This window comes from Chrysochloris asiatica, unplaced genomic scaffold (assembly GCF_000296735.1).
Source record: "Chrysochloris asiatica unplaced genomic scaffold, ChrAsi1.0 scaffold00295, whole genome shotgun sequence".
NCBI lineage: Eukaryota > Metazoa > Chordata > Mammalia > Afrosoricida > Chrysochloridae > Chrysochloris > Chrysochloris asiatica.
In genome coordinates this window covers 880832-905109 of record NW_006408813.1, presented here as the reverse complement: position 1 = coordinate 905109, position 24278 = coordinate 880832, and the positions used below count along the sequence as shown (strand labels likewise).

At 46.3% G+C, this 24278-nt stretch overlaps 1 protein-coding gene across 1 annotated transcript; it reads left to right on the top strand.

Annotated features, from left to right (window-relative positions):
• Positions 1–8501: 8501 nt before the first annotated feature.
• ZIC3 (Zic family member 3) lies at positions 8502–12945 on the top strand. The gene is made up of 3 exons (XM_006874703.1): positions 8502–9973; positions 11066–11229; positions 11986–12945. Exons 1-3 carry the CDS (start codon positions 8911–8913, stop codon positions 12163–12165), a joined length of 1407 nt encoding a protein of 468 aa, XP_006874765.1. The 5' UTR covers positions 8502–8910; the 3' UTR covers positions 12166–12945.
• Positions 12946–24278: the final 11333 nt, after the last annotated feature.

The window sequence follows — 24278 nt, the reverse complement described above, 5'->3', positions numbered from 1 at the left end:
GGCCTCAAAGTGGGGGCAGGAGAACCAGGAGGAAGCACCAAGACTCAAGGCATGGACTTGGTCAGAGTGAAATGCCAACTAGCGGGGCTGTGGGAGGAGTCCTCAGGCCTACAGTGGCAGAGCACATTAACAAAGGCTGGGCAGTATCAACTCAGGCCTCAATCCCGTCAGGGGCGAGGGCCAAGCACAGGTCACTGCACTGAACCTTGGGATCTGCTGTACAGTGCATGGGTGGACGAGTCTCAAGGACACCAGTTTACAGGTTTTTAACCTTGGCAGAGTACCAGGCCTCATGGTTGGAAGCAAGCAGGGCTTCCCTCCAGGGCAGACAGGATTGGTCTCTGCTTTGTAGTCCCGCCTGCCCATTCTAAGGGCAGGCGCCCAGGGGAAGGGTTGGAGCCCAAGTGGGAGGAGCTGGCTCAGGGTGGGAAGGAGGGGGGTGTTGTAAGTACAGGGTACCTTTGAGCTCTATTGGCCCCGCCCAGCCCTGCACAATGTTCCTGAGCGAAAGGTTTCTCCAGGTAGGCCCAGGAAGGGGCTCACCTTAAATCTCAACACCCATCATTTCCTCCACAGACAATCAATGCAGGGCGACTCTTAGGCCTCCTTATGAGAAATTCAGCTCCTACTACGCAAAAATGGGGATTTCGTCCCGGTCTTTCTTGGACCTGTGGGGTACTTAGTCCCCAAGTTTATTTTCCTCTCATGGCACCTAATCACGGTAAGTACTTTTTCCCCCCCCCTTCCTTTCTCTTGTTGCTCTAGATGTGGCTCGTTGGCCACGTCTCAATTTGAGCTACACTAATGTGACAATTTGACCCATCTAGACCAGACTCCTGAAGCTAGGATGGCCAGATAAAATGCAGGCTGCCCAGATAAGTTAGAAGTTTATATAATCAACCAATGCTTTTTGATTATGGGTATGCCCCATGCAATATTTAAGACATGTTGTTGTTGCTAAGCGTCATCTAGTCAATTCCTACTCATAGAGACCCCATATAGGGTTTCTGAGGAGCAGCTGTTGACTTTAAACCAACGGACCTTTGGGTTCAAACTGACCTTGAGAGGCCCAGTGCTCAGGGCATACTTCCATTTAAACAACAACAACAAAATGTTGTTTAAATGAAATTCAACGTTAACCTAACTCTCTGTATTTTTATGAGCTAAATCTAGTAACTCTGCCTGAACGGAGCCCTTATTTGGGTCTGCTGAAACTGTTTGTTCTTCCTTACAGCCTTGGCCAGGCTCAAAGGTGAAGTGAGAAGACAAAGGTTGAGAGCAGTGAATTTCTTAAAGAAATTCCTGGTATGGCTAGAGGGCCAAAAGGAAGAGCAGAAGGGCGATACAGACAGACCAAAGTAGACAAGCTAAGGTAGTAGCTAGCAAACTTAGTGTTGGAAGCACCCCAGTGGTGCAATGGTTAAGCATTTGGCTGCCAAAACCCAAAGGTTGGTGGTTCAAACCCACCCAGCAGTTCTGAGGGAGAAAGACCTGACAATCGATGCTCATAAAGAACGACAGGTCAGTTCTACTCTTTCACATGAGGTTTCTATGATTTGAAAATTGACTCAAGGGCACTCAACAACAGAGCTCTCTGGTAGCGTAGTGGTTACGAATCAGGCTGTGAACCTTAAGGTCAGCAGTTCGAAACTACCAGCTGTTCCGCAGGAGAAAGATGAGGCTTTCTGCTCCAGTAAAGATTTATAGCCTCAGAAACCCTGTACACGGTCACTATGAGTCGGAATCAACTCCATGCCACACAGCCACCACCCAGGTTGACTTGATCCTTCTTTATCCACCACCACCACCAAGTAAGAGTCCTCGTGTGGCACTGTGGGTTAATGTGCTGGATTGCAAAATCGGTGTGAGCGACAAGGTCGTTAGTTCAAGTTCATTTGCCATTCCTCGGAAACCCTACACAGGGTCGCTATGGGTCAGAATTGACTGGATGACACTTAACAACAACAAGGTGGTACAGTTAAGGGCTCAGGCACTTTAGTAGACAGATCTGGTGATCTGCTTCTGAAAGGTGACACCATTGAAAACCCTTTGGAGCACTGTTCTCTGCACACATGGGGTGGCCATGAGTCAGACTTTGTTGTTGTTGTTGTTAAGTGCCATCGAGTCGGTCCCGACCCATAGCGACCCTGTACAGGGTTTCCGAGGGTATAAATCTTTACGGGAGTAGAAAGCCTCATCTTTAGTCAATAACAACTAATAGCAACAATAAGCTAAAAAGAGGGACATGGAGGAGAGTGTTTCTTGAGGGGTGGGGAGGAGAGAGGTGAATCCTAGGCCTGGAGTGAGGAGAGAGAGCTGGGCTGGGAGATAGGTAGCCTCTCCATTCCTCAAAGCCCCTCTGGTCTGGCCTGGGAAATTGGGGTCCCTTCCCTTGGGCTTCCTGGAGGCAGGCTGCTCTGTTACCCCAGCCTGCATTCACATGCCTTGCTGAGTTTGGCTGCTGTGGTTGCCCCTCAGGGTTCAGTCACGCAGAAAGGGTCAATAAACTATGTATCTCCAGCCAAAGAAGAAAGACAATAAAACCACCCTCCAGGTCAGAGGTCGCCTAGTCACTGATTGAGATATTCACAACTCGTTTTCCTCTATTCTCTCCCAATCCCCTCTTCATCCCACAAGCTCTTCCTCCCCTGACTCTTTCCTTTTTGCCTTTTCCCAAAGCCAAAGTGATCCCCGGAAATAATTGAGGTGTGAGGATGAATTTTTTTTTTTTTTTTTTAATCTGGACCTTTTCAAACTAAAACTTGAAAAATAAGGTTTTGGTGGATAAACTCCACCAGTTAAGATAAATTACCTAATCGTATCCTAAGGCTGCAGTCTAACCCTAACCCCTAGTACAGGGGTCGAAATCGTTTTTTATGTCAAGAGCAGATAGAAAATAGTTTCGGCTTTACCGGCCATAGCTGTCTCCATCACATAATCTCCCCCTCCTCCTACTTTAAACCCTTTAAAGACATAAAACATTCTTAGCTCCTGGCGCCAAACAAGTACAAAAGTTTGTCATTTACATCCAAACCAGAAGTTAGCCTAATTCGGCCCCCCCCCACTTTGTCTTGTTTGGTGGGGGTTGGGGGGACAAGGGGCTCATTGGAAGGGCCAATGCTTTGTTTTAATATCAAAGCTCTTGCCTCCCATCCCCTCATTTGGCAAAGACCAAATGAATGACCCACCTCCACCCCAACCAAATACAAAAACAACAGGCAGTTCTATTTTATAGAATGCCATTCTTAAGAGTTTAAGAGACCACAATTTTTTAGAGGGCTGGAATTCTCTCAGCTTGGGCAAAAGAAGAGATAAATCGGGTAATGCAGTCTCTGCCCTCAGAGAGGAGAGGAGGAAGATGCAATCGGCCTGCACTACGGAAACAGAGCTAGGGGGATGGATGCATGGTGGGGACCTCAGACCTAGGCAAGAGAGTCACTGCCAGAAAACATGATGTGGTTCAGAGATACTCTTCCTGTCACCTTGGGTGCAGGACCTGTCTCAAGGCAGAGAGATGAATGAGCAAATGCTTTTGGACAGGTCGAGGCTACCCATCACTTGCTTTATTTAGATCAGAGAGAATTTGTGTTTCAGAACTAATGGAGCATTTAACAGCTAGAAGGAAATTAGGATCCTGGGTAAATGTGTGCTTCCAAATGCGAGGTGAGCTTTGCACCTCAAGCCCTTCCTCCTTCCCTAGTCTCTCTGACTCTCTGGGGAAGGACTGGTAGACACAATGCAAATGTGTCTGAGTCTCCCTCTCTTCCTACCCGAGCACTCCCCACCTACAGAGTGATCTGCTAGGAAAGGAAAGGAAAAGTCCCCTTCCAATGTGACCTGCGCCAGTTTGAGCCTGAAGGCTACCAGCTGGGTTTCAACCAGAATAATATAGGCACTCATTGGTGACAAGAATTGGTGGAACACGACCACAGCTGGACAGGAATCTGTGCCCAGATTGGACCTACACTGATGACAGAGCCATACTCACCCGCCTAGGACTCTCGCTTCAATTTCTGTATGTACAGGGGCTCCCTTGATTATCCCAAACTGGATTCGGATGACTCTAGTTCAACTCCCTGCCTTCTTTCTCCAAGTTCAGCCAGCCCTGTTTACTTCAGCCTGTGTCTCTGAAGTTCAAGTATACATCTCTGTCTGCACAGTCTTGATTGACAAGTACAATGAAAATGTCTCCTTCCCGTCTCGTTTGCATTTTATTACATTGGGCAATGTAACAGGTCAAAGACAAAAGAGTTTGGGTTTTTTTTTAAGGGTTAACACTATCCATCCTATATTGAAATGAAAAGGTATTTGAAACTTGTAAAATATTTGTCAAATGTGGGGACAGTAGTGAAAACTCTGATGTGGCCAATAAAATCTGGGGTCCAGAGAGCGGTTGGCCAGTGTGTCCCGAGATCCGGTGATCCATAATTCAGCTTGGCTCATGAAGCCAATTAAGAGCTTTATCTTACTATTAAAGAATGAAGAGGTTAAAACATATTGTTCCCCAGCCTCCTTCCCCCTTCATTTTAAAAAAATTTAATGGCAGTTTGCAGTCTTTCTTTCAAAAACATTATGGGACTCCGAAGAAAGGATAGAATTTAGAGTAAAGGAAGTGTAATTGACCAGGACAGTGCATGAAAATGTGAATAATGGTGAATTTCAAGGGATACCTATCAACGAGAAACACTTGGTGCTCCACTCGGGAGAAGCAGGGGTACAAAATTCAGCGTCTTGGAATAATTCCCTTCCTGCACTCAAAGATTCATTGATTGAAATAAATCAGGAAGCATTGGCAGAACGGAAATCCGCTTGCTGGGTTTAAAGGGTCTTTAAAATGTTGTGAGTGTTAGATTGCAAGTCTTTTCTAAATACAAAACAGAAGAAAAGACCACAGTGTTTCCCTTGGACTTAAAGAAAATTGCTTGGTCTCCGACTTAGGATATCACGTCCACCACAGAAAATGTGTTTAGAAAGAAATCCCGCACAAGAGCACACTGTGCTTGTATGAGTTGTGTTTTTGAGGAGGCTGCAGCGAACGGAAAAGTAGTCCCGAATGGGGCTTCTGGTTATATAGAAAGTCGGTCCTTCCCGCACCGATCCTCAGGATGGTCTGTCTCCCTCCTGCTTCTCCAAGGTATCCGATCCTAAAAGCCGGGCTCCGGAACTTTGCCCGTTAGGCAATGGTCAGTTACTCTGATTTTATTTATTGATTCATATTTGGGCATCAAAATAAATCTTTTTCCTATTTACTGTTTGAACTCAGTGTGAGGGAAAGGATCCCATTTTATTTCCTATCCATGTAGACATGCGGGTGTTTAAACCAGACCGTACACAACTGGGGGATGCATAAAAGAGATTTATTGGTTAATTTACGCCGCCTAATACACATGTAAAACCCAGTAAGCCAAGGCTGCTGAGTGAGCCTCCGTTATAGCGGAAAATAAGAACCACGACCCCTGGGTTCTAGTTGTCCTGTCCTGCCCAGCCCAGTCCAGCCCAGCGCTTCCTCTCTCCACCTGAAAAAAAAAAAAGAGAGAGAGAGAGAGAGAGAGAACGCCAAGCCCTGTCATTGGTTTCACCCCAGCCTGAGTGCAGCAAAAACTTTTCTCCTGTTCGCTTTCCTCCTTCAGCTATCACTCTGCTGTCAGATACAGTTCCTCAAAGTCCCCTGCCCCCCAAAGTTGTACCCAGAATCTCCTCTGAAAATAGAGTTGGGGTGGGGTCGAATGGGGATGCTGCAAGCTTTCAGAAAAACTTATTTATTTATTTTTTTTCCTTAACAGGAGTGGTTTACCTCTTGGGGTTGGCTGGGGGTGGTTTGGTTTCCAGATGCAGTAACTTGCAGTATCTGGGGAGATTTCGATTCTAAGAGCTTCAAAGGTCAGGGTTTCCTCCTCCCCCAAAAGGAAACCTCCACCCAAACCAGCGAAAAAAAGAATTCCAAATGGCCTGTCTCTGCACTGGGGTTCACAAAGTCCCCGGTCTCCTCCTCTGGGGAAACTTGTGACCTCTGCGCCCCATGGAGCAGCTGCACCCCCTCAGAGCAGCCCGCTAAGGCTGGGCCTGGCTGCCCCAGGAAAGGGGTCTTGGCCCGGGCTTTTGCCCTGGCAGAACCGCCTCAGGTCTGCCCCTTAACAAGTATCCCCCTCCCCACTTCTCTGTTGATGATCTAATTGAATTATGCCTTTTTGTTCCAGGACTTCAGAGCATGTGCTGGAGGCAATTAATTATCAGAATGTGGCCATATCAAAACGGACACGGGGTACCTGGTAGGTCAGCCGTGGTGGTTTCCCCATCCCTTGGGCTCTGGACCCCTTCCAAAGAAGGGGTACACTAGGTTCGCTCAGCCGCCTCCCTACCACTGTCCATCTCCCAGTTGCCAGCCCTTCCTCCCAGTCCCGCAAGGCCCCCAGTTCTCGGGTTCCCTTGGTGGAGATCTCTGGAAACCCATGTTATCAGTGCTGGTCGGGCCAAAGCTCAAAAGACGCCCCTTTCCCACTCCTGAGCCTCGAGAACCGTCTCCCAAGGTGGACTCAAGAGGAACTCCAAACTTTCTCAATCCACCCCCACACCCAGGGAAGTGGGTGGATGATGGGCGAATAGAGGTAGAGAGAATGAAAGAAAGAGGAAGGAGAAAAGAAAAGACAGCCGGCCTCTCCTTTTGTAAACCTGACTCCAGGGAAATAATTTGCATGATTTAGGCATAAATGTTCTTCCCAGAAATCCCCCCTCCTTCAAAGAAATCCTCAGCTGAGTGACCCCAAAACCATTCTTGCAGTTTTCTTTCAGTAGATGCAATAATTTAAGGTAATAGTGAACTCACCTTCCAACCTGGGGAGAGAGCTCTGGATGTGAAGGGAGAATTAGGACGAGTTTGATGCGAAGGTTATGACTACGGAAAGATGTGCTACCGGCAGGGTTCTCCCCCAGCACACTGGCTAAGAGGGAAGGTGAAGTCTGGGCTGGGCCGATTGGGGGGCAGGAAATGAAAGCCTGCAGTTATAAAGCGCTGCTTGAGGCGCTCTCTCCAAGCGCCTCTGAACTTGATCAGATGTTCTGATTCCTACAGAGTGATGGCGGCCAGGCTGGGAGGCTGCCTCAAGGCGCCGATTTTGGGGCTCGGCCAGCTTGGGATGTGACAATCACAGCCATCTTTCTCTTGGCCTCTTCCTTCCATTCTCACAACTCTACATTTTTTCTACATGCTTTGCCGGAACAACAACAAAAAAGGAGTGGATTTATAGCCTTAGCCGAAACTGGTCATTATATCCAGAAAGACCTGAGATCAGACAGGAGAAAGGGGGTGGGGATCGACTCCCACACTCGATCCCGGAAAGCAAATCCTAAGAGGTACCTGAGGTCCCTACTGCTTCTCTGGGTAGGGGTGATCCCAGTCCCCACTTCAGCACCTCTCACCCCCCGCCCAGCCCGCCCTTTTGCGTTTGAAAATGTTGAGAACGCTAAGCTGTTTAGCCCTCTATTTTGAAAGCTGCTCTGATCTTGGGTCTAGTTGCATGTGTGGTGAGTGTATTCAGTATGTTGTGTTCGGGTTTTGTGTGTGTTGGTATTGTGTGCATGTGTTTGTTGTGTGATGGGGGTGTATTTACTTTGTTGTGTGTTTAGTGTTTAGTCTGTTGTGTCCCTGTGTTTACTGTGTTGCATTTAGTTTCTGGTGTGTTGAGCGTATCGTGTGCGTGCTTCTGGTGGTGCGCTTGCGTTTGCTGTTTTGCGAATGTAACCTTCTTGTGTGTATGTGTCCCTGTTGTGTGTGTGTGCTATGTTGTGTCTGATGTGTCATGGGGTGAAGGGAGCAGCTGCAAGTCCAGCCGCTTATCACAAACTAAAGGGGCACCGCTTGATTCAAACGGGAATGGGGGAGAAAGGCTATAATTGTCGTCGTCGCTTCTCATTTGGGCCATAGACCGCCGGTGGCGGTTCGGATTGCCGCCGGCGGGCTGGTCCGACCTGGAGCCCGGTTCACTGGGCATTGGGCCGCAGTGGCAGGTGGAGAGGACGCGGCGGCTGGCCCGCCCTGGGGGGCCGCTGCTCGCATCCTGCGCCCTCCGCGGGACACGTCCTCGGGGCGGCGGGCCGGGCGGTGCGAACTGGAAGCGTTTTTGGCTGAAGCGGGTAATGCGCGCACGGGGCGGGCAACGGAGCCCCGGGACAAGCCAGCTGCCGCCGGGCCGCTTAGTGTAGTCGCGGGCGCCAGGCCGCTGCCGCCTCACCTGCCAGGCGCCCGGCCGTGGCCCAATCAGCGGCGCCCGCGCGGTCGCGGCTGCCATGTTCCCCGCGCCCCGCTGCCAATCATAGCGGCGATGGCCAATGGGAGGCCGGGCCGGGGGTCACCTGACCGCGGGCCCGCCGGTTCCCCATTGGCGCGCGCCGGCGGCCGCCCGCTCGGTTTATGTGTGAGGAGTGAGTGATTGACTTTATCAGTCCAAGGACATTACTCTGGTGGCGAAGAGGCTGGGACTGGCGCAGCGCGCGGGAGGACTGAGCCTGCCTGCTGCCCGGCCCCGCCGCCTAGAGCAGCCGCGGAGCCCAGAGCCCGGAGCTCCTGGCGCGCGGTCCCGGCTCGGGGAAAGGAGGGTGTCCGGCCCGAGCGGCCCTTCGGCCGCCGCTGCTGCTTCTGCTGATTTGTCTTTGTGCGCGCCGGGTAGTTAGTTCAAGCAGACTAGTCCCGAGCCTTTCTCCTCCCTCGCCACCCCCTCCCCTCCCCTCCGCGCTTCCCCTCCTCCCTCCTTTCCCTTTGCAGGCGACTCGCGCGGCGACGGAAAGTTGCAACCCCCGGCCGTGCCTTGGGAGACTCCGGGCCGCGACCAGCCTCCGCTCCTCTCTGATTGCGGCACTTCGGAGATCGCCTCGTTCTTCCGCACACTCTCCCACCTCGGCCAGATCGCCCCACCCATGACGATGCTCCTGGATGGAGGCCCGCAGTTCCCAGGGCTGGGAGTGGGCAGCTTCGGCGCGCCGCGCCACCACGAGATGCCCAACCGCGAGCCGGCCGGCATGGGGCTGAACCCCTTCGGGGACTCGCCCCACGCCGCCGCCGCCGCAGCTGCCGCCGCCGCCTTCAAGCTGAGTCCCGCAGCTGCTCACGACCTGTCCTCGGGCCAGAGCTCAGCGTTCACGCCTCAGGGTTCGGGCTACGCCAACGCCCTGGGCCACCACCACCATCACCACCACCACCACCACCATGCCGGCCAGGTGCCTAGCTACGGCGGCGCAGCTTCCGCTGCCTTCAACTCCACGCGCGACTTTTTGTTCCGCCAGCGCGGCTCCGGGCTCGGCGAGGCGACCTCGGGCGGCGGGCAGCACGGGCTCTTCGCCGGCTCGGCGAGCAGTCTGCACGCGCCCACGGGGATCCCGGAGCCCCCCGGCTACCTGCTCTTCCCAGGGCTGCATGAGCAGGGCGCCGGGCACCCGTCGCCCACTGGGCACGTCGACAACAACCAGGTTCACCTGGGGCTGCGCGGGGAGCTGTTCGGCCGTGCTGACCCGTACCGCCCGGTGGCCAGCCCGCGCACGGACCCCTACGCGGCGGCTGGCACGCAGTTCCCCAACTACAGCCCCATGAACATGAACGTGGGCATGAACGTAGCGGCCCACCATGGGCCAGGCGCCTTCTTCCGTTATATGCGGCAGCCCATCAAGCAGGAGCTGTCGTGCAAGTGGATCGACGAGGCTCAGCTCAGCCGGCCCAAGAAGAGCTGCGACCGGACCTTCAGCACCATGCACGAGCTGGTGACGCACGTCACGATGGAGCATGTGGGGGGCCCGGAGCAGAACAACCACGTTTGTTACTGGGAGGAGTGCCCCCGCGAGGGCAAGTCCTTCAAGGCGAAGTACAAACTGGTCAACCACATCCGCGTGCACACGGGCGAAAAGCCCTTCCCTTGCCCATTTCCGGGCTGCGGGAAGATCTTCGCCCGCTCCGAGAACCTCAAGATCCATAAGAGGACCCACACAGGTAAGGGGGAAGGCAGGCGGGCAGGGGGCCCCGAAGCCCACTGGTGGAACGCGGGCGAGTGGGTTGACAGTACAGGCGAGAGAAGGGCGGCGCCCCCGAAGGCGGCTCGGAAGAGAGCGCTGTCAGCTCCCCTCTACCCTGGCCCTCCCCGCCCTGCAGCGCTTTTTCCCCCTTCACCTCCCCGGGCCATCTCAGAGGAACTAATTGGGGACCTTCTCGCGCTCAGGAACAAGCTGGCGCCGCCTCTTTTTGTCTCCCTTTCTGGGTTACTAAGGAGGGACTCCGAATGTGTAGAGAGCGTATTGCTTACAAGCGACTTAGCTCTAGGCACACAGTCGAGGAAGGCCCCCCATAGAAATGCTAATGAAAACTAACTTTCGGTTACTTCCGCTCTTTTTTACACTTGATTGGCACATCTCCTAATTAAATGACTGATACTTTTGTCAAACTATTTTTATTTGGAGTTCCAGGTTCAATTCATTCCTCCAGGAGGAAAGCTAAACTAGAAAAGGCACCACAGTTGCGTGCCTTGTTCAGAACGTCTTCTAAAATTGCCTGAAGCCCCTGGATTTATATAGTTTTCTCTTTTCGGACGTTAGTGCGTCGCCCCAGGCTTTCCAAGTCACTTAGGGGAAAAGCCTGCATTTGAAAGAGGCACATTTTAAAGGTACAAAGGAGCTAAGCGGGATTGCCCTGTCCGGGGCCCATTGTCCCGCCCAGGCTGTGTTACCTCGCCTAGGTGGAGGCGGTACGTGGTTGCGCTTTGAGAGCCCTGGGCCGGGTGGGGTGGGACTACAACTTTGGGGAAACTTCGGAGGAGCCCTGGGCTCTCCAATCCTGCGAGAACAAAGGGACGGTCAGGTTCTGGGTCGGCCCTGCCCTCTCCCCGCCCACGACCACCACTCCCCAGACCAGCAGGCTCATCCAATGCTCTCCATTTTTCTCCAGGGAAAAGAGATGTCGCAGCCGCCCACAGTCGGCGCTCCCTCGCCGGGAACACCGCCGGGCGCGCTGTGTCCCTTGATCCGGCCCTGGGAAGCTCCCAGCCATGACCATATTCCCCCCTCCCTTTTGCAATTTTCCTTTTTGCAGGTGAGAAACCTTTCAAATGTGAATTTGAAGGCTGTGACAGACGCTTTGCCAACAGCAGCGACCGCAAGAAGCACATGCATGTGCACACCTCGGACAAGCCCTATATCTGCAAAGTGTGCGACAAGTCCTACACGCACCCGAGCTCCCTGCGCAAACACATGAAGGTAATTACCTCTTTATTAGCGGTCGGCGGTTTATAAACACTCAGCCCCGGACCCGGCCGCGGAACGGAAGCGTCCGCGCAGCCAGCTCTCTATCCTCTACGTGAAAGTTCCAACGGTGACACCTTGAACCCATTTTGGGGACCCGAAGGGAGGAGAGGTGTGGGGGGTGGGCGACAAGGAGGAAAAGGAGGAAATGGTGGTTTACTGGGTAGCTTCAGCCAAGCTCACCAGGCTCAGTGTGCTGTGGCCGCTGCTTCCAAGCCCAGGCCGCCCGCTGTGGGAACCCAGAGTGGCCCTGCCGAACCCGAGGTTGGGTGGGTTATTTGCCCTTCGGTTTCGAATAAAACAATAGAGCCGAGGAGAGCCGTCTGGGTTTCACACGTTTGTCTGAGACTTCCGCAGTGCCCAGCGCCCCCTGCCACTCTTCTCTGTCCCGGCTACCCCAAGCCCAAGTAGTTGGGCCTGGAGTAACTGCATACCCCACCCGATCTGCTAAGAAAAAGCATCCTTTAAGGGGGCATGAATAAAACGGAGTCCTTTTCCTTAACTCCAGTCTTAAGACTGAAACTGGTTGGCTAGCGTCTTGGGGTTTTCTAGACATCATTAATCTGGAAAATTTTTTAAAAACCACCTGCATTTCTCTTTTAAGTGGGTCACTGGGCAGTCTTGCTCTTACAGTGCTCGAATTCTGCTGTTTTTGCTTGCACATTGCCAGTTGGAATTATATTCATTATAATATATACATGTTAATTTTAGGTTCATGAATCTCAAGGGTCAGATTCCTCCCCTGCTGCCAGTTCAGGCTATGAATCTTCCACTCCACCCGCTATAGCTTCTGCAAACAGTAAAGATACCACTAAAACCCCTTCTGCAGTTCAAACTAGCACCAGCCACAACCCTGGACTTCCTCCCAATTTTAACGAATGGTACGTCTGAGGACACACAAAACCTGTTATCCATAGAACGGACCAAATGCATATTGAAAAGAAAACTGAGACCAATCAGATGGAAATGGAGTCTTAAGGCAAGCAGCCATATATTTAGGGCTTCATCTTGTTAATTGCAATTTTCCAGGAAGGTTTTGGGCAAAATCCAAATGTAACCATGCCCTTTTCTCAGGATTAGAAAATATGTTTTGGTATTCGAAGGATTTTTTTGTTTTTTAATCTTTAAACTGCTTCCCCCACCTTCTGCTCTCCGCCAACCCCATCCATCCCTAAACTCCTCCAATTCATTTAACACTTGTCCTATTTCTTGAGAGGAAGTTATAGAAGGTTTGGTGGTGGTGTTAAACTGATGAAAATTCTTCTTCGCCTTAGTGGTGATTGTTTAAACTCTCACAGTCTTAAACCGTGCCAAAGTCCTGTTATGTCTTGAACTTTTCCTCAAAGCATTACACTTGTGAATGTATTTTTGTCTAATGGGGTCGAAACTGTTGTTCAGTACTTTTTCAGGCTGAGGATGTGATGTTACTCTACACAGATTGTGACGTTTAGTATGCAGTTGCCTTTTGTAATAACTTTTTTTTTTTTTTTGTAAATACATATCCATTGATGCCATATTTATCGTTTGTAATTTAATTATTGCTACAAGTGCCGGGAACTGAACAATATTTATGGATAAATGTTTTCTAACAAATTCTGTACAGCTTTTGATTATAACTGCTTTAGCATTAAAAATTTATTGTTTTGAAAGAAGAACACAATTTACAATTTTTGAACCACTGAATCCTTTCTCTTGTTTTGTAACAGCCTCCTTCTACAAAGAGGAGATGCAAGCAAATGAAATCTTGTTTGTTGGTATTTATAACTCACTCAGATCCCTTTTTTAATCGTTAAATTATTTTTCTATTGCAGTCTAGATTCTTTACAGTGTCAGTTTCCATCTGGGAAGACCCTCCTTTCTTTATCTCTAGCTCAGATGGTTGTTTAACTGCGAGTTTAATGTGTTTGTTGTCTTGGATTTTCGGCATGCAAATCAAATATTACTGATCAATTCAGTTAGTGGCCATGACATCTCAATCTTGTACTTCAAAGACTGAGAAGCGGGATTTAATCATCCTTGCCCTACATATATAAACATAAGGTAATCTAATGAGTTTTATGTCTCTTAGTTCTTTATTACCTTACATTAAAAAAAAAAAATGAGCATTGAGGCAGGATGCATGTCTGTCTGTTCTATCTAGAGATCACCCATATACCTGTATATGTTTGTATCTAGAACTTATCTACTCTAACCTGCCTATCAAATCTATCTAGCTATCTCTATATTTTCAAAAGATAGCATATGACTGGAACAGTGGCGATGAGTTAAGGCCAGTTGAGCAGTGCTTAACAGTTAAAGTGCTTCTTAAAAGAACCATAGTCCATTTACAATTTTTGAAGGTAATGACTGATTTGTTTTGCTGTACATAGTTCAATTCATAATTATTGCAATTATTCATAACATTTATATAGCGGTATAATAACTGCAGCAGTTCTGAAATGATATTATGGAAAGAAAAAATTTGCAAAAAAATGTATTTTTAAAGTTTGTGGTTTGTAGGCAAAAATGTTAAGAACATTGTTTCCATTAAAATCAATAACAAAAATGTTTGTTTGCTTTGTGATAAAATATTAATCCAATTAATCTTTCTTCAGTGAAGCAACTCATTTGGGCAAACAATTATTTTACTATGGTGATTCCAAAAAGAAACTAATAGATTGTTATGGGGGGTGGGAGGGCTGGAGTACTGAGAGACCTTTTTTTAATTATTAATTTAGGGTGCTGTTTAATATTGAAGGTCCAATCTCTGCATGAATAATGAGTTTGCAGGTCAGCAAATAGAAAGGTGGGGGCTAAGGCATTGTGAAGTAGTAATGTAAGGAATAGGTTTAAACACCTTCTCTTTAAGGGGCAATGCTCTCAGTGTTTTGGTGACAGTCACTTTGGTATTTGCATCATTTTAATTCTAGTATTTTGTTCATTGTTCTTTTAAGAGAAATAAAGTCTTGGCACATCTTATTTATAATATTTTTTGTATTTGGTGCCCCTTTTTTACATTGTTTAGTTTTTGTTTGTTTTTCCATGTTAAAATTAAATTAACCATAAATTGAAATGCTCAAATCAAAGAACTTCTGATGATTAAAGGAAACTTTGATTCCCTGGAAAGCAATCTATCAATTTTTATTGTTATCTACTGATCTCTGTCAACAACAAATGAAACATTGACAGCATTGACAGTTTGTCAAATTGCTTTGGAGGCAACCTTTTTTGTGTGTGCATGTGTGTGTGTGTGTTGTGAAAATGGGAGCTTTAGCACTTTCCTCCAATAGCCAAGGCAAGGGCCTGAATGCCATGAAGAGAGATTGGGCTGATTACACATGTGATGATGAGCAGGTAATCTGGTCAGCCTATTTCCACTCCCCACATTACCATCTTGACCTTGACATTGGGGTAGACCAAATTCCTTTTTCAGAATTTTCCTTCACTTCAAACCACAGACCGTTTTAAAACAGTGAGTTTTCAGAAAGTGCTTATTAGTAAGACTGGCTCTACATGTATTCCAATGTGAAATTGGAAGTCTTATTTTTTCCTGAAAAATACATTGAGCTCCTAGAGTTCGCTGTTTTCTCGATAAGTCCTGCCCCAGACTGACCTCCAATCTAATCTAACCTTTCTTTAATTGGGAGTGGAGTGATGAATTAAGTTATAAAATTATTTACACAAACTTGGTCCCCCAGTGTCTCCTCAGGAGACATAAATACTTTGATCTTTCCTTAGTGAGCTTGAAAATCATTGTGTATGTCCTAAAATATGCTAATTAATAGCAATAATGATGGCCATTATGATAATATAAAAGATAATTTCGAATCTGAGGGTAGTAACACTTTTTAATAGTTTTATGTTCTTTGCCCGTGTCATTGCGGCAAAGAAAACTATTCTGGTAGAAAATTCCGATTTTCAGGTTCTTATAATTGACCTCTGGGAATGCACATTTATATTCTTGTATTTTTAGTAAAATAGAGAATAAGTACTCCCCCCCAAAAGAAAACCCCACACCAAAACAGAAAAAAAAAAAAAACCCACCTACAAATCCAATACCCTTGCAACTCTAAATAACTGGATCAATTGGAAACCATGAAGTCGGCTCAAACTCACAAGAAACAGTGAAGTCCCGGCTAGGCTTAGTGACTTACCTATTATTTTCCTTCTTGCACCTGGCAAGACGTTTGTTTAAACTTCCTATCCTTTTTGAAATAGATTCTCACTGTTAGGTAGGGAAGGGGGAAGGCGTCTATTTCTCAAACTTGAGCCATGCAGACATCCAGCTAGGAGGGCTAAAGATCAGTGTTCAGGCGAAGCAGGGCAGCCGGCCTTCGCTACAACGAGGGTTGGTTGGAGACCTTCTAACGGGGCCCTGCACTAGCTCTCAAAGCCTCCCCGGAAAGATGAATTCAGGACTTCCTCGCCCCTCCCCCTTTCTACCTCTTCGCTGCCTCGTGTCTCTTTACCTTTCTCCCCAGGCTCCCTCAATCCCCCGCCCCCCACCAAAAGAAAAAAAAAAAAAGAAAAAAGTAAATAGAGAAGAAACAAGGTAAAATTATAAGAACAAACTTTGGGGGCTTCGATGGCTGGATGATCAGAACTCGACTAGAAGAAGAAAGAAGAGGGGAAAAAAAAAAAAAAAAAGAAACCGCCACAAACGAAAGTCTAATCGCCTCTGGCAACTTAAGTTTCGGAACGCATCGCTACCAGCGCGCCTACCCTTGCAAGGCGGGCTCTCAGCCTGGCAGTTGGGCTGGCTTATTCCCTGGCTTTTGGCCCAAATCGGGCTTTGCGGGTAGAAGAGGCCTAGCCCTCAGAAGTCGGGGCTCCGGCTAGGCGGCCCTTAGGCCCGTCAGTCGCTCAGAGAACCCATCTGCACACCAAATCCAAGAGACGGTGGCGGCCCGTTTCCTAGGGTCTGTCCTCCCGGGCTCCCGGCCCGCTGACCCTTTGACCTCCACCTACAGGGCCCTGGGCGGCCGCAGCCAGGGACGGCCAGGCGCCTAGGACACTAAGCGCCCCATCGCCTCCCGGCCTCATTAGGCCGGCGGGGCGGTAAAGCCGAAAGCCTCCGCTGCCTAATCCGGACCCGGGGTCAATATGCGCCCAAACAATGGTGAGCTGCGAAGGCTGCTGCGCCGCGCCGCACTGGCCACAAACTTTGTTCCCGGGATTTCCCCGCCGCTGTGGGGGCGGGGGCCGGTTCCTGGCGACCCTCCGCCGGGGAAGGGGGGGGGTGCCGGTCCCTGGGGCCGCCCACGGCCGGGAAGGGACTTTGAAGTGGGCTTTAGCGCGCACGTGCGAGCGCCAGGCCAGGCCTGCGCAGGGGCCCCGCTGGGTGGAGCGGGACTCTGGCGGAGCCCAGCTCGCTCCCCGCCACGGCCCTCCAGCCTCTCCCCCGCCCCCACCCCGGCCCGCGCTGCGCAGGCGCACATCCTGCTGCCGTCGGGGCGGCTTCTGCAGCCTGAGGTTGTGCACTGAGTAGAAAGCGGCTCTGGCGGGGGAGGGGTGGTCTTTGGGGCGGCTCTCAAGTCGTGAACATGGCGGCCGGATGCGAACCCCCGCCGCGCGCCGCCGAGCGTCGCCGAGCGCCTTGGGAGTTTGGTGTGTCTGCTGCGGGCTAGTTCGGCGTGGCCCCGGGCACCTCGCGGAACACTGTAGGTCTTAGCGACCAAGCGCAAAAGTATTCCAACACGGAAACCCAGAAGTTCTTCCAAGCTGTTCTGCACGGGCCCATATGGGCGAGCCCAAGTGGGAACCGGGGGCTCCTGGGGGACATGAACATCAATCCCACTTGCGGTCGCCCCCCTCCCCGCCCGCTGAAAACATGGCCCACGGCTCCCATGGGTGGGGGTGCCATTTTGATTTCTCGTGTCCGGATCGGGAGTCTCCAGTGCCTTCAAGTCCCAAGAGATGCTTCCGAGTGCACACAGCTGCCTTCTCTTAGGACAATAGCAGGGCCCGTGAGGAGGGGCGCACTTAGCCACCGTTTCCCAATAAAATGCCATTGAAATATCATTACAGGTGTGCCCGGTTGAGTTCGAACCTGGCACGGGGCTCAGGTCCCATTTTCTGCAAATCTCACTTAAATGGGAGTCCATAAGGATTGGCACGACTGTGCCTTTTGTTATAACAGCTGGTGTTCCTACACTACGGGGGGGAGGGGGGAGGGGGGAGAAAAATAAAGGCCACAGTCCCGAAAACTTTCAACTTCTGCTTAACTGCCTCCATGCTGGAGTGTGAAAGAACTCTGGTATTTCTCGGAGCCTGAGCTCGTGTTTTCTCCGCAGAAGCATGCTGTGCAGACACCTTTATGTGTCAAAGGAGAAAGGGGGACAAAAATGGAAAAGAGTCGTTTTTGACCCCAGCACCTCTAGGAAAATAAGTGACAAGGATTGGTTCAGGTGTGTCCTTGTGGAGGCCAACAGTCAAACGCAAAGAGAGCCCTCTCAGAGCTGCCCAGGGTTAGGCATTTAGACTCCTGAAGGTGCGGGGCAGCTTCTGCGGGTCTCCTCGAGAAGGGCCCCAGGTGGGTGGGCAGCTTATTAGCATGGTTGACCCAGATCTGGGGTGGGGTGGGGACATCCGCAAAACAGTGCCTTTTTCTGAAGAGAACAATGGGGGTTGTCTTTTCCCTTTACAGTGCACAAAGAAGATGGCTTTGGAGCAAGAATTTGGAATATGCATTTAAGTTGTAGCGCTTTGCATTGGAAACCCCTGTCAATTAAAATAAGCATGGCCTGTAATACTTTCAGTCCTTTTCTTATGTGTGATTCCTGCAAGTCAAAAGGACTGGCGTCTCTTCAGCCCTTTGGAAACTTGTTTTGAAATTGCCACCAAACAGTCCCCCCCCCCCTTTCCTGTGGGTGAAGTTTCCTTCCCGGGCTCAGCCACTCCCCACCCCCTCACTGGGATCTTATATTGACATCTTTGAGAGATCAAAAGAAGTAGATAGTGCTTGCTGTGTACTTTATTTTTCCATGCTGTAGCTTGAGCCCTCACGTTTGAGCTTTTTCCTGGTTGAATCTCTTCATACTAAAAATGTGGCAAATGAAAATTCGTTAATTTTACAAAGCTTTAGCCAGTGGCTAGGCAGTTATGGGCTTGTCTCTTTAAGAGCTGCAGAGCACCGATTGTCTCTAAGTTGACTTTCAAACCAAGCTAAAGATGCACTGGTGAGCTGTCTCCACTGGATACCTGTGGTGTTCTTTGGGTCACTTGATATGTTAAAACTCTGGTTGATTCTTGGGAATTAAGTGAATGGAATTTCTACAAAACTGGGCTAGTGATAAATTGGTAGAACTCTCATATTTGAGTGCTTACTCCAAAGGACACTGCCTTCCCCACTGAGGTTAGGCTGCTGTCATTAACTATTGAAATTTACAGTTTGAAAACCAAGTTTGCAGGAAGCTCTTTAAAGGGTGCAGAAGTCAGAGTACTTGAACTTTTAACACTTGAGCAAAAGTGCTTTGAATAACATTACCGAAATTCCTGTACCCCCAAATCTGTTCAAACTAAAAAAAAAAAAAAAAAAAAAAAAAGGTCTTCCTCTAAAAGCATCTAACAAACCACCAAACTTTTCAATATCTTTAATTTGATGAATAGAGAGAAGTATGAGTTTGACAATAGCTATAAAAGTCTTCACTGGATAGCATGTTTCTGATCTCTCAGAGGGTGTATATGATATCTAGTGTGTTTTATAAAAATGCGACCTATGTAAAGGCCATTTGAACTGAACATGTTAAAAAGAAAAGATTTCATTGTGTTATTTTATAAACTAGCATATAAAAACAACATATCCACATAGCATTTTAGGAAACTTTTCTGAGTAAGTGTGGCCTATTTTGACCTATCTGCAGTTCACTTTTTGTTTTTTTGCCAGTGTTGTCCTGCTTGGTATCCGGGACAGTCTCTAATTCTGGACGAAGAACTTGATACTGACGTTGGTATGCTGCAGCCAGCCCTCCATAACACTACCTATCCTAAATGCAGGGTTAATGCCGAACCTACTGTGCAAGAAATGATTTACTGATGAGGTTTCAAAGAAAACCACATCAATTTGGATGTCTGTTACCTTGAAGTGATCATTTTAAGAGTAGTAGCTTCTTCCCTAGGTATATATAAAAAAAGACTATTTTCTTCTTTTGGTGTATTTCATTCTGTGTTGAGCAATCATTTGTGAAATGAAAAAGCAGAAAAGCTATTCCCCACCCCTAATTTAGGATTGATAAATGGGAAGTTGGAGGTAAAGACTGGCCTAATTCATAACCCAGTATGTATTATCTCATGCATTGTGTTGACCTTGTTGGAAATCCTTTTCAAATATCTGCATTTCACATGTGGAATGCAAATGTTTAAAACTAGAAATAGGAATGCTTGTTTTGCTAATTTCGTATGCTTGTGTTCTAAAAGCAATACCCATAATTCCTAATATTGTTATTTGACTTAAAATAAAATCATTTAAATTATTTTTGTGATTATTGCCTTATTACAGTAACAATTCTAGTCCATAAATATCCTTGCTTAACCTGTTGAATTTGGACAATTTGTATTCTATTCACTTTTTTTATGGCATAGCTGGGTTTTCACTGAGCTATAAACTTGAAAAAACAACCCGCTGAACAAACCCCAGTCAATTGGTGAGCTCAGTGTTTTCCCTGAGGGGCTCAGGCCAGGTGCTTGGGAGACCAGGGGGAGAATTCAGAATCAAGGATTGGTGTAATGAGGAAAGAAGGAAGGAGGGGCCGGAGTTTGGAGGGGGAAAAAAAAGCATTTGAACGTCTCTATTTGGGTGAGAATGAGAGGGAAAGACAAAGCTGAAAATAACCTTAAAGATTTAAGGAAGACTTGTATGGCGTTGGAGAGAGGACATTTTGATGTATGCATTACACGTATATTATTCAGAAGCCTCTAAAGTGGTCCTTGGTGCAGACAACTTGGCAGCCATTGATTAGAACACTTACAGAATCATGGAATATACGTGTTATTAAGACGCAAGTTGTCATTAATTAACTATGGTGTTAGAGAAGATGAAGACACTTCAGAGAAATTCTTGAACTCCAGATACTTGATTTCTCATTTTAAACTGAACATCCGTAATCTAATGTAATCTGTGAATGGCCATCATTCTATTTATTTGGCGTGATTATGCCATGATGAGATACTATAAAAGGGCAGCCTGATAGAATACATATTGCTATTGGGCCTTTAGATCCAATCTTATTTAAAATTCTGGTAAGTAGACTGATGATGCTGGAATTTTTCAGTAGAGGGAGAAACCATCATCTCTTGATTCCTGTTCATTTATATAAAAAGTCAGAAACTTGACCCGTCAAGGAATGCTGTGAATCTTTGATTTTTAGCTCTCTAACACTTGACATTTTGATCTCCCCTGCAACAATGTAGGTAGAATTTGTGGTTTTGTTTTTAAGAATAAGAGTTGTGTTGCCACTGGTATGCAGTGGAGTATTCTATGGGCTTGTTTAAAAAAAAACAAAAACAAAAAACCAACCTTGGAAAGGTAAACTAGAGTTGCGCATGAGCCAGCTGCATTGTGATAAGAATATCTCCTAGGGTTGTGCTAAGGATTAAGCAAGAAAATGTCCATAAAGACCCAGTACAGAGTATACTGTTCCCTTCTTTTCTTCCCACAGGTAGTTATTGCTTTGCTCCTTTTAGATAGTTTTCTATTCTTAATTTTAGCAGATATTTTAGGAAAAACCTGTAATGGTTGGTACTTCAGTTTAAATTAATACTGTTTCCAGAAAATAGATGAAGACTCGAGGCATGCAAGAAATACTGCATTTCATAAGCATAATCACTAGATCAGGCATGTGGGTTTATGAACAGAGCTATGAATATTTAAACATATAAAATTAAAATGTTATTAAATGCCTGTTGTTCATTATCTTCCAATGAATACACTTAGATAAAAATAAGTTGTGTACTTAAAATCAGTAAACATGATAATTTAATGATTGACTTTTAACTGGATATAATTTTTACTTTACTCAATACCTTTGTTCCTAAATTATATTAGAATTCAATGACAATGTTGTAATGGGAAAATTGGCTTTCACATGTAACGAAAAGATACAATCTTATGGTGTCTTAAATTATTCAATTTCCCCTACTAAATTTATGTTATATTATGCTGGTGTGACTGCAGAGTTATGGGATTGATTTTTCTGTGTGGTTTGGAAGTTAGCTCTGAAAGCAATTCCCAAAGAGGAATCCTGAAATGTTTTGAACAATGTCAGCATCCTTACAATAAGTTTGTGAACTCCCATGGTGACTGCCTCACTTAAAATTTAAAAACAAAACAAACAACGGCCACCAGTCTTACTACTTTACAACCATACTTTTGGCTATATTATGTTTTAAAATGATACCCTGATTATTGTATGTTAATAAAATTGAGGCTGGATTGAAAGACAGTGATATAGAAATGCTATCCTGCAATACAAGGAAATGCATTTTCACTCCTCCATTACAGGTCTATTTATGCAGTAAAACAAAACAAAAACACCAATACATTAAGCTTTTCCCAGATGAACTGTCAGAGTGGAAAATGTTCCTTTCCTGATTTGGGATACTTGGGGCTCCCCAGAGAGCCTGTGATATTGAATGATAATGAAGTTTGTTTGTCCAGGAGGCTTGGGGGACTTTCCATTATTTCTTTCTTCACTGGCTTATCACCCTTCTCCCTTTCTTCTTGGCCATCCTGTATGGATCCTGCCCAGTTAAGACGATGGGGGTTAGCCCAGTAAAACTTATTTCGAGTCTTGGTTGTGAACAAGATTATATTAAAAGGTCAGTTTCAAAACAACTGTCTTTCTGTCTCCAGCAGTGCCCTAGTGCCACCTGTGGCCAGATTGTCAACCAGGTGAGATGACTATGGAATGTGAAGGGTCAAGTCAACCAACAAACTCTTTTCTCATTTGAACAGAGGCCAGGATAACACACTCCTAGAGTCTTATTACTGCCTTTTGTTGGACTTTCCTTAGGAAAAAAAGTTCTTGTGTGTATGTGTTTAAAGTAGGTCATCAGAAACATCATTGGTGAAATGAGTGAAGCAATATTGCCAACAATGCCCACTGAAAAATGTTCCAGAGTAAACCATCTGAGTTGATTTGGGGAACAGATAAATAAATGTATTTTATTATCTTGACATAAATCTAGTGCATATAAATGGTTTACAAATAGTTCACTGATATTACCTAGCTGGGATTTATATGGAGAAAGGTGCTCTCAGAATATTTTTGCAGTTAATCAACAAAGTATGCAGCTGGTTGACCAGCTGATGCCATTTCTTTGAGCCCTTACTATTCTTTACATTAAAAACAAAAAAACAGCAACAAGAAAACAGAAAAACAAAACAAAACAAAACCCGGGGTATCCATAGATTTGTGACATCTTATTGGCTGCAATAATAACCCAAAACAGAAGGTGTTTTGTTAACTTCTGATGACTGTCATATTAAATGAAGATACTCAGTTGAGTGACATCAGTGATTTCAATTGACTCATCAATTGGCAGTATGTAGCAGCCATCATGTTTCACTTTGCTAACAAGCTGATATCCCACATCTGATGCCAACAACTCTGGCCCTTCAAACAAATGACATGTTTGATAAAGAAATCTTTACAAAATCATTATGCACTTCAGCATTTGTCTTTTCCTCCAGCACGGCATCTGTGCATCTGTTCCATCAGGCATCTATTCCTTGATCATTTCTGAGCCTTCCATGATTTTTGAACTTGATTTGGTGGCATCTCAGACATATAAAATGAAGCTTCTTCCATTGAATGACATTATGTTGTTGAACATAAATGAAACACAATCTTTATATCCAAGACCCTAGTTTAATCTTGTGAATGAGACTGCAGGAAAGTAATCTCCTAAAACTTTCTGATAAGAGGACAATGTTATGAAGAAATTGACTGGGGAAAGAGAACTAAGTGCTTATTTAGGGAAAAAAAAATAAGGACATCTTTTTTGTTGTCTTTGCTAAGAGTACTTGAAACTTCACACCACTTTTATAGTGCTTAAAATCAGTGTGTCAAGGCATCTCACTAGACCTCTTAAATGAAAAATAATAATGCTAAGACTTATTATAAATGAATGCAATTCATTTTTAGTGAACCCTGCTTAACTGCATAATTTGCTTATATGCAAATTAAGAGGCTGTCTTAATCTCTAGTTTGCAGATGTCTATATTGCATGCATCTGGCTCCACTAGATTCCATGGAATTGCGTATTGACTAATTGCATAATATAGCTAGGTGAACACTGAATTTAAGCCCAAATGTTCCTATTAACAGTGCAATTGTTTTGGGTAAGTGAATAGTTAGAATATAGAACTTGAAAATATGAACACAGGACAACAACTATTTCTTCATTTTAAAAATTAAAAAAAGGTCTGGAGATTTAAAACATTCATAAAAACAATGGTATGATTTCATACTGGGAAAATATTAAATTGGTAATTGATCAACCTAAACCCTTAATACATAATAAATATTTTATCAAAATTTCTATGATTACTTCCTTTAAACATTATAAATTAAGCATCAACATACAATACACTATTTTAATTAAAATCAAATTATTTTGAAAAGGTAATTGTGTATTTGTTTTTCATTTGCATTCATTTCTTTATGGCCTCAGGCATTTTTTCTTGGGGTAGAAGGAGCATGATTCTGTAGCCTGCACTAATTGAAACATATTTGATGTATATGTGGTGTTCAATAAAGGACCCACGGCTTGTGTGTGCACATAGACTTGGGTTTAGATTAAAATATGTGTTCACAGTAGGCTGGTGTTCAAAACTCGAGCTAAAATAGATGACAAAACGCTTTTTTTCAGTGTTAGAAAATAGTGGCATTTCCTGTGCTAAGTGTAAATTAGAATGATTGAAATATTTATGCCTGATTTTTAAATGTTTTCTCTGGAATGAAAGAAGCTGGGAACCTTCTTGATCCTCAAGTTGAGCTTTGGCCTCAAGCTTATATTGTGTTTAG

What these genes read in the sequence shown, in the direction of transcription:
- ZIC3 (XM_006874703.1), top strand. Translation starts at nt 8,911, where the DNA reads ATGACGATGCTCCTGGATGGAGGCCCGCAGTTCCCAGGGCTGGGAGTG. An exon ending in CCATAAGAGGACCCACACAG is followed by an intron (nt 9,974 to 11,065) that starts GTAAGGGGGAAG and finishes TCCTTTTTGCAG; the next exon opens with GTGAGAAACCTTTCAAATGT. An exon ending in CCCTGCGCAAACACATGAAG is followed by an intron (nt 11,230 to 11,985) that starts GTAATTACCTCT and finishes TGTTAATTTTAG; the next exon opens with GTTCATGAATCTCAAGGGTC.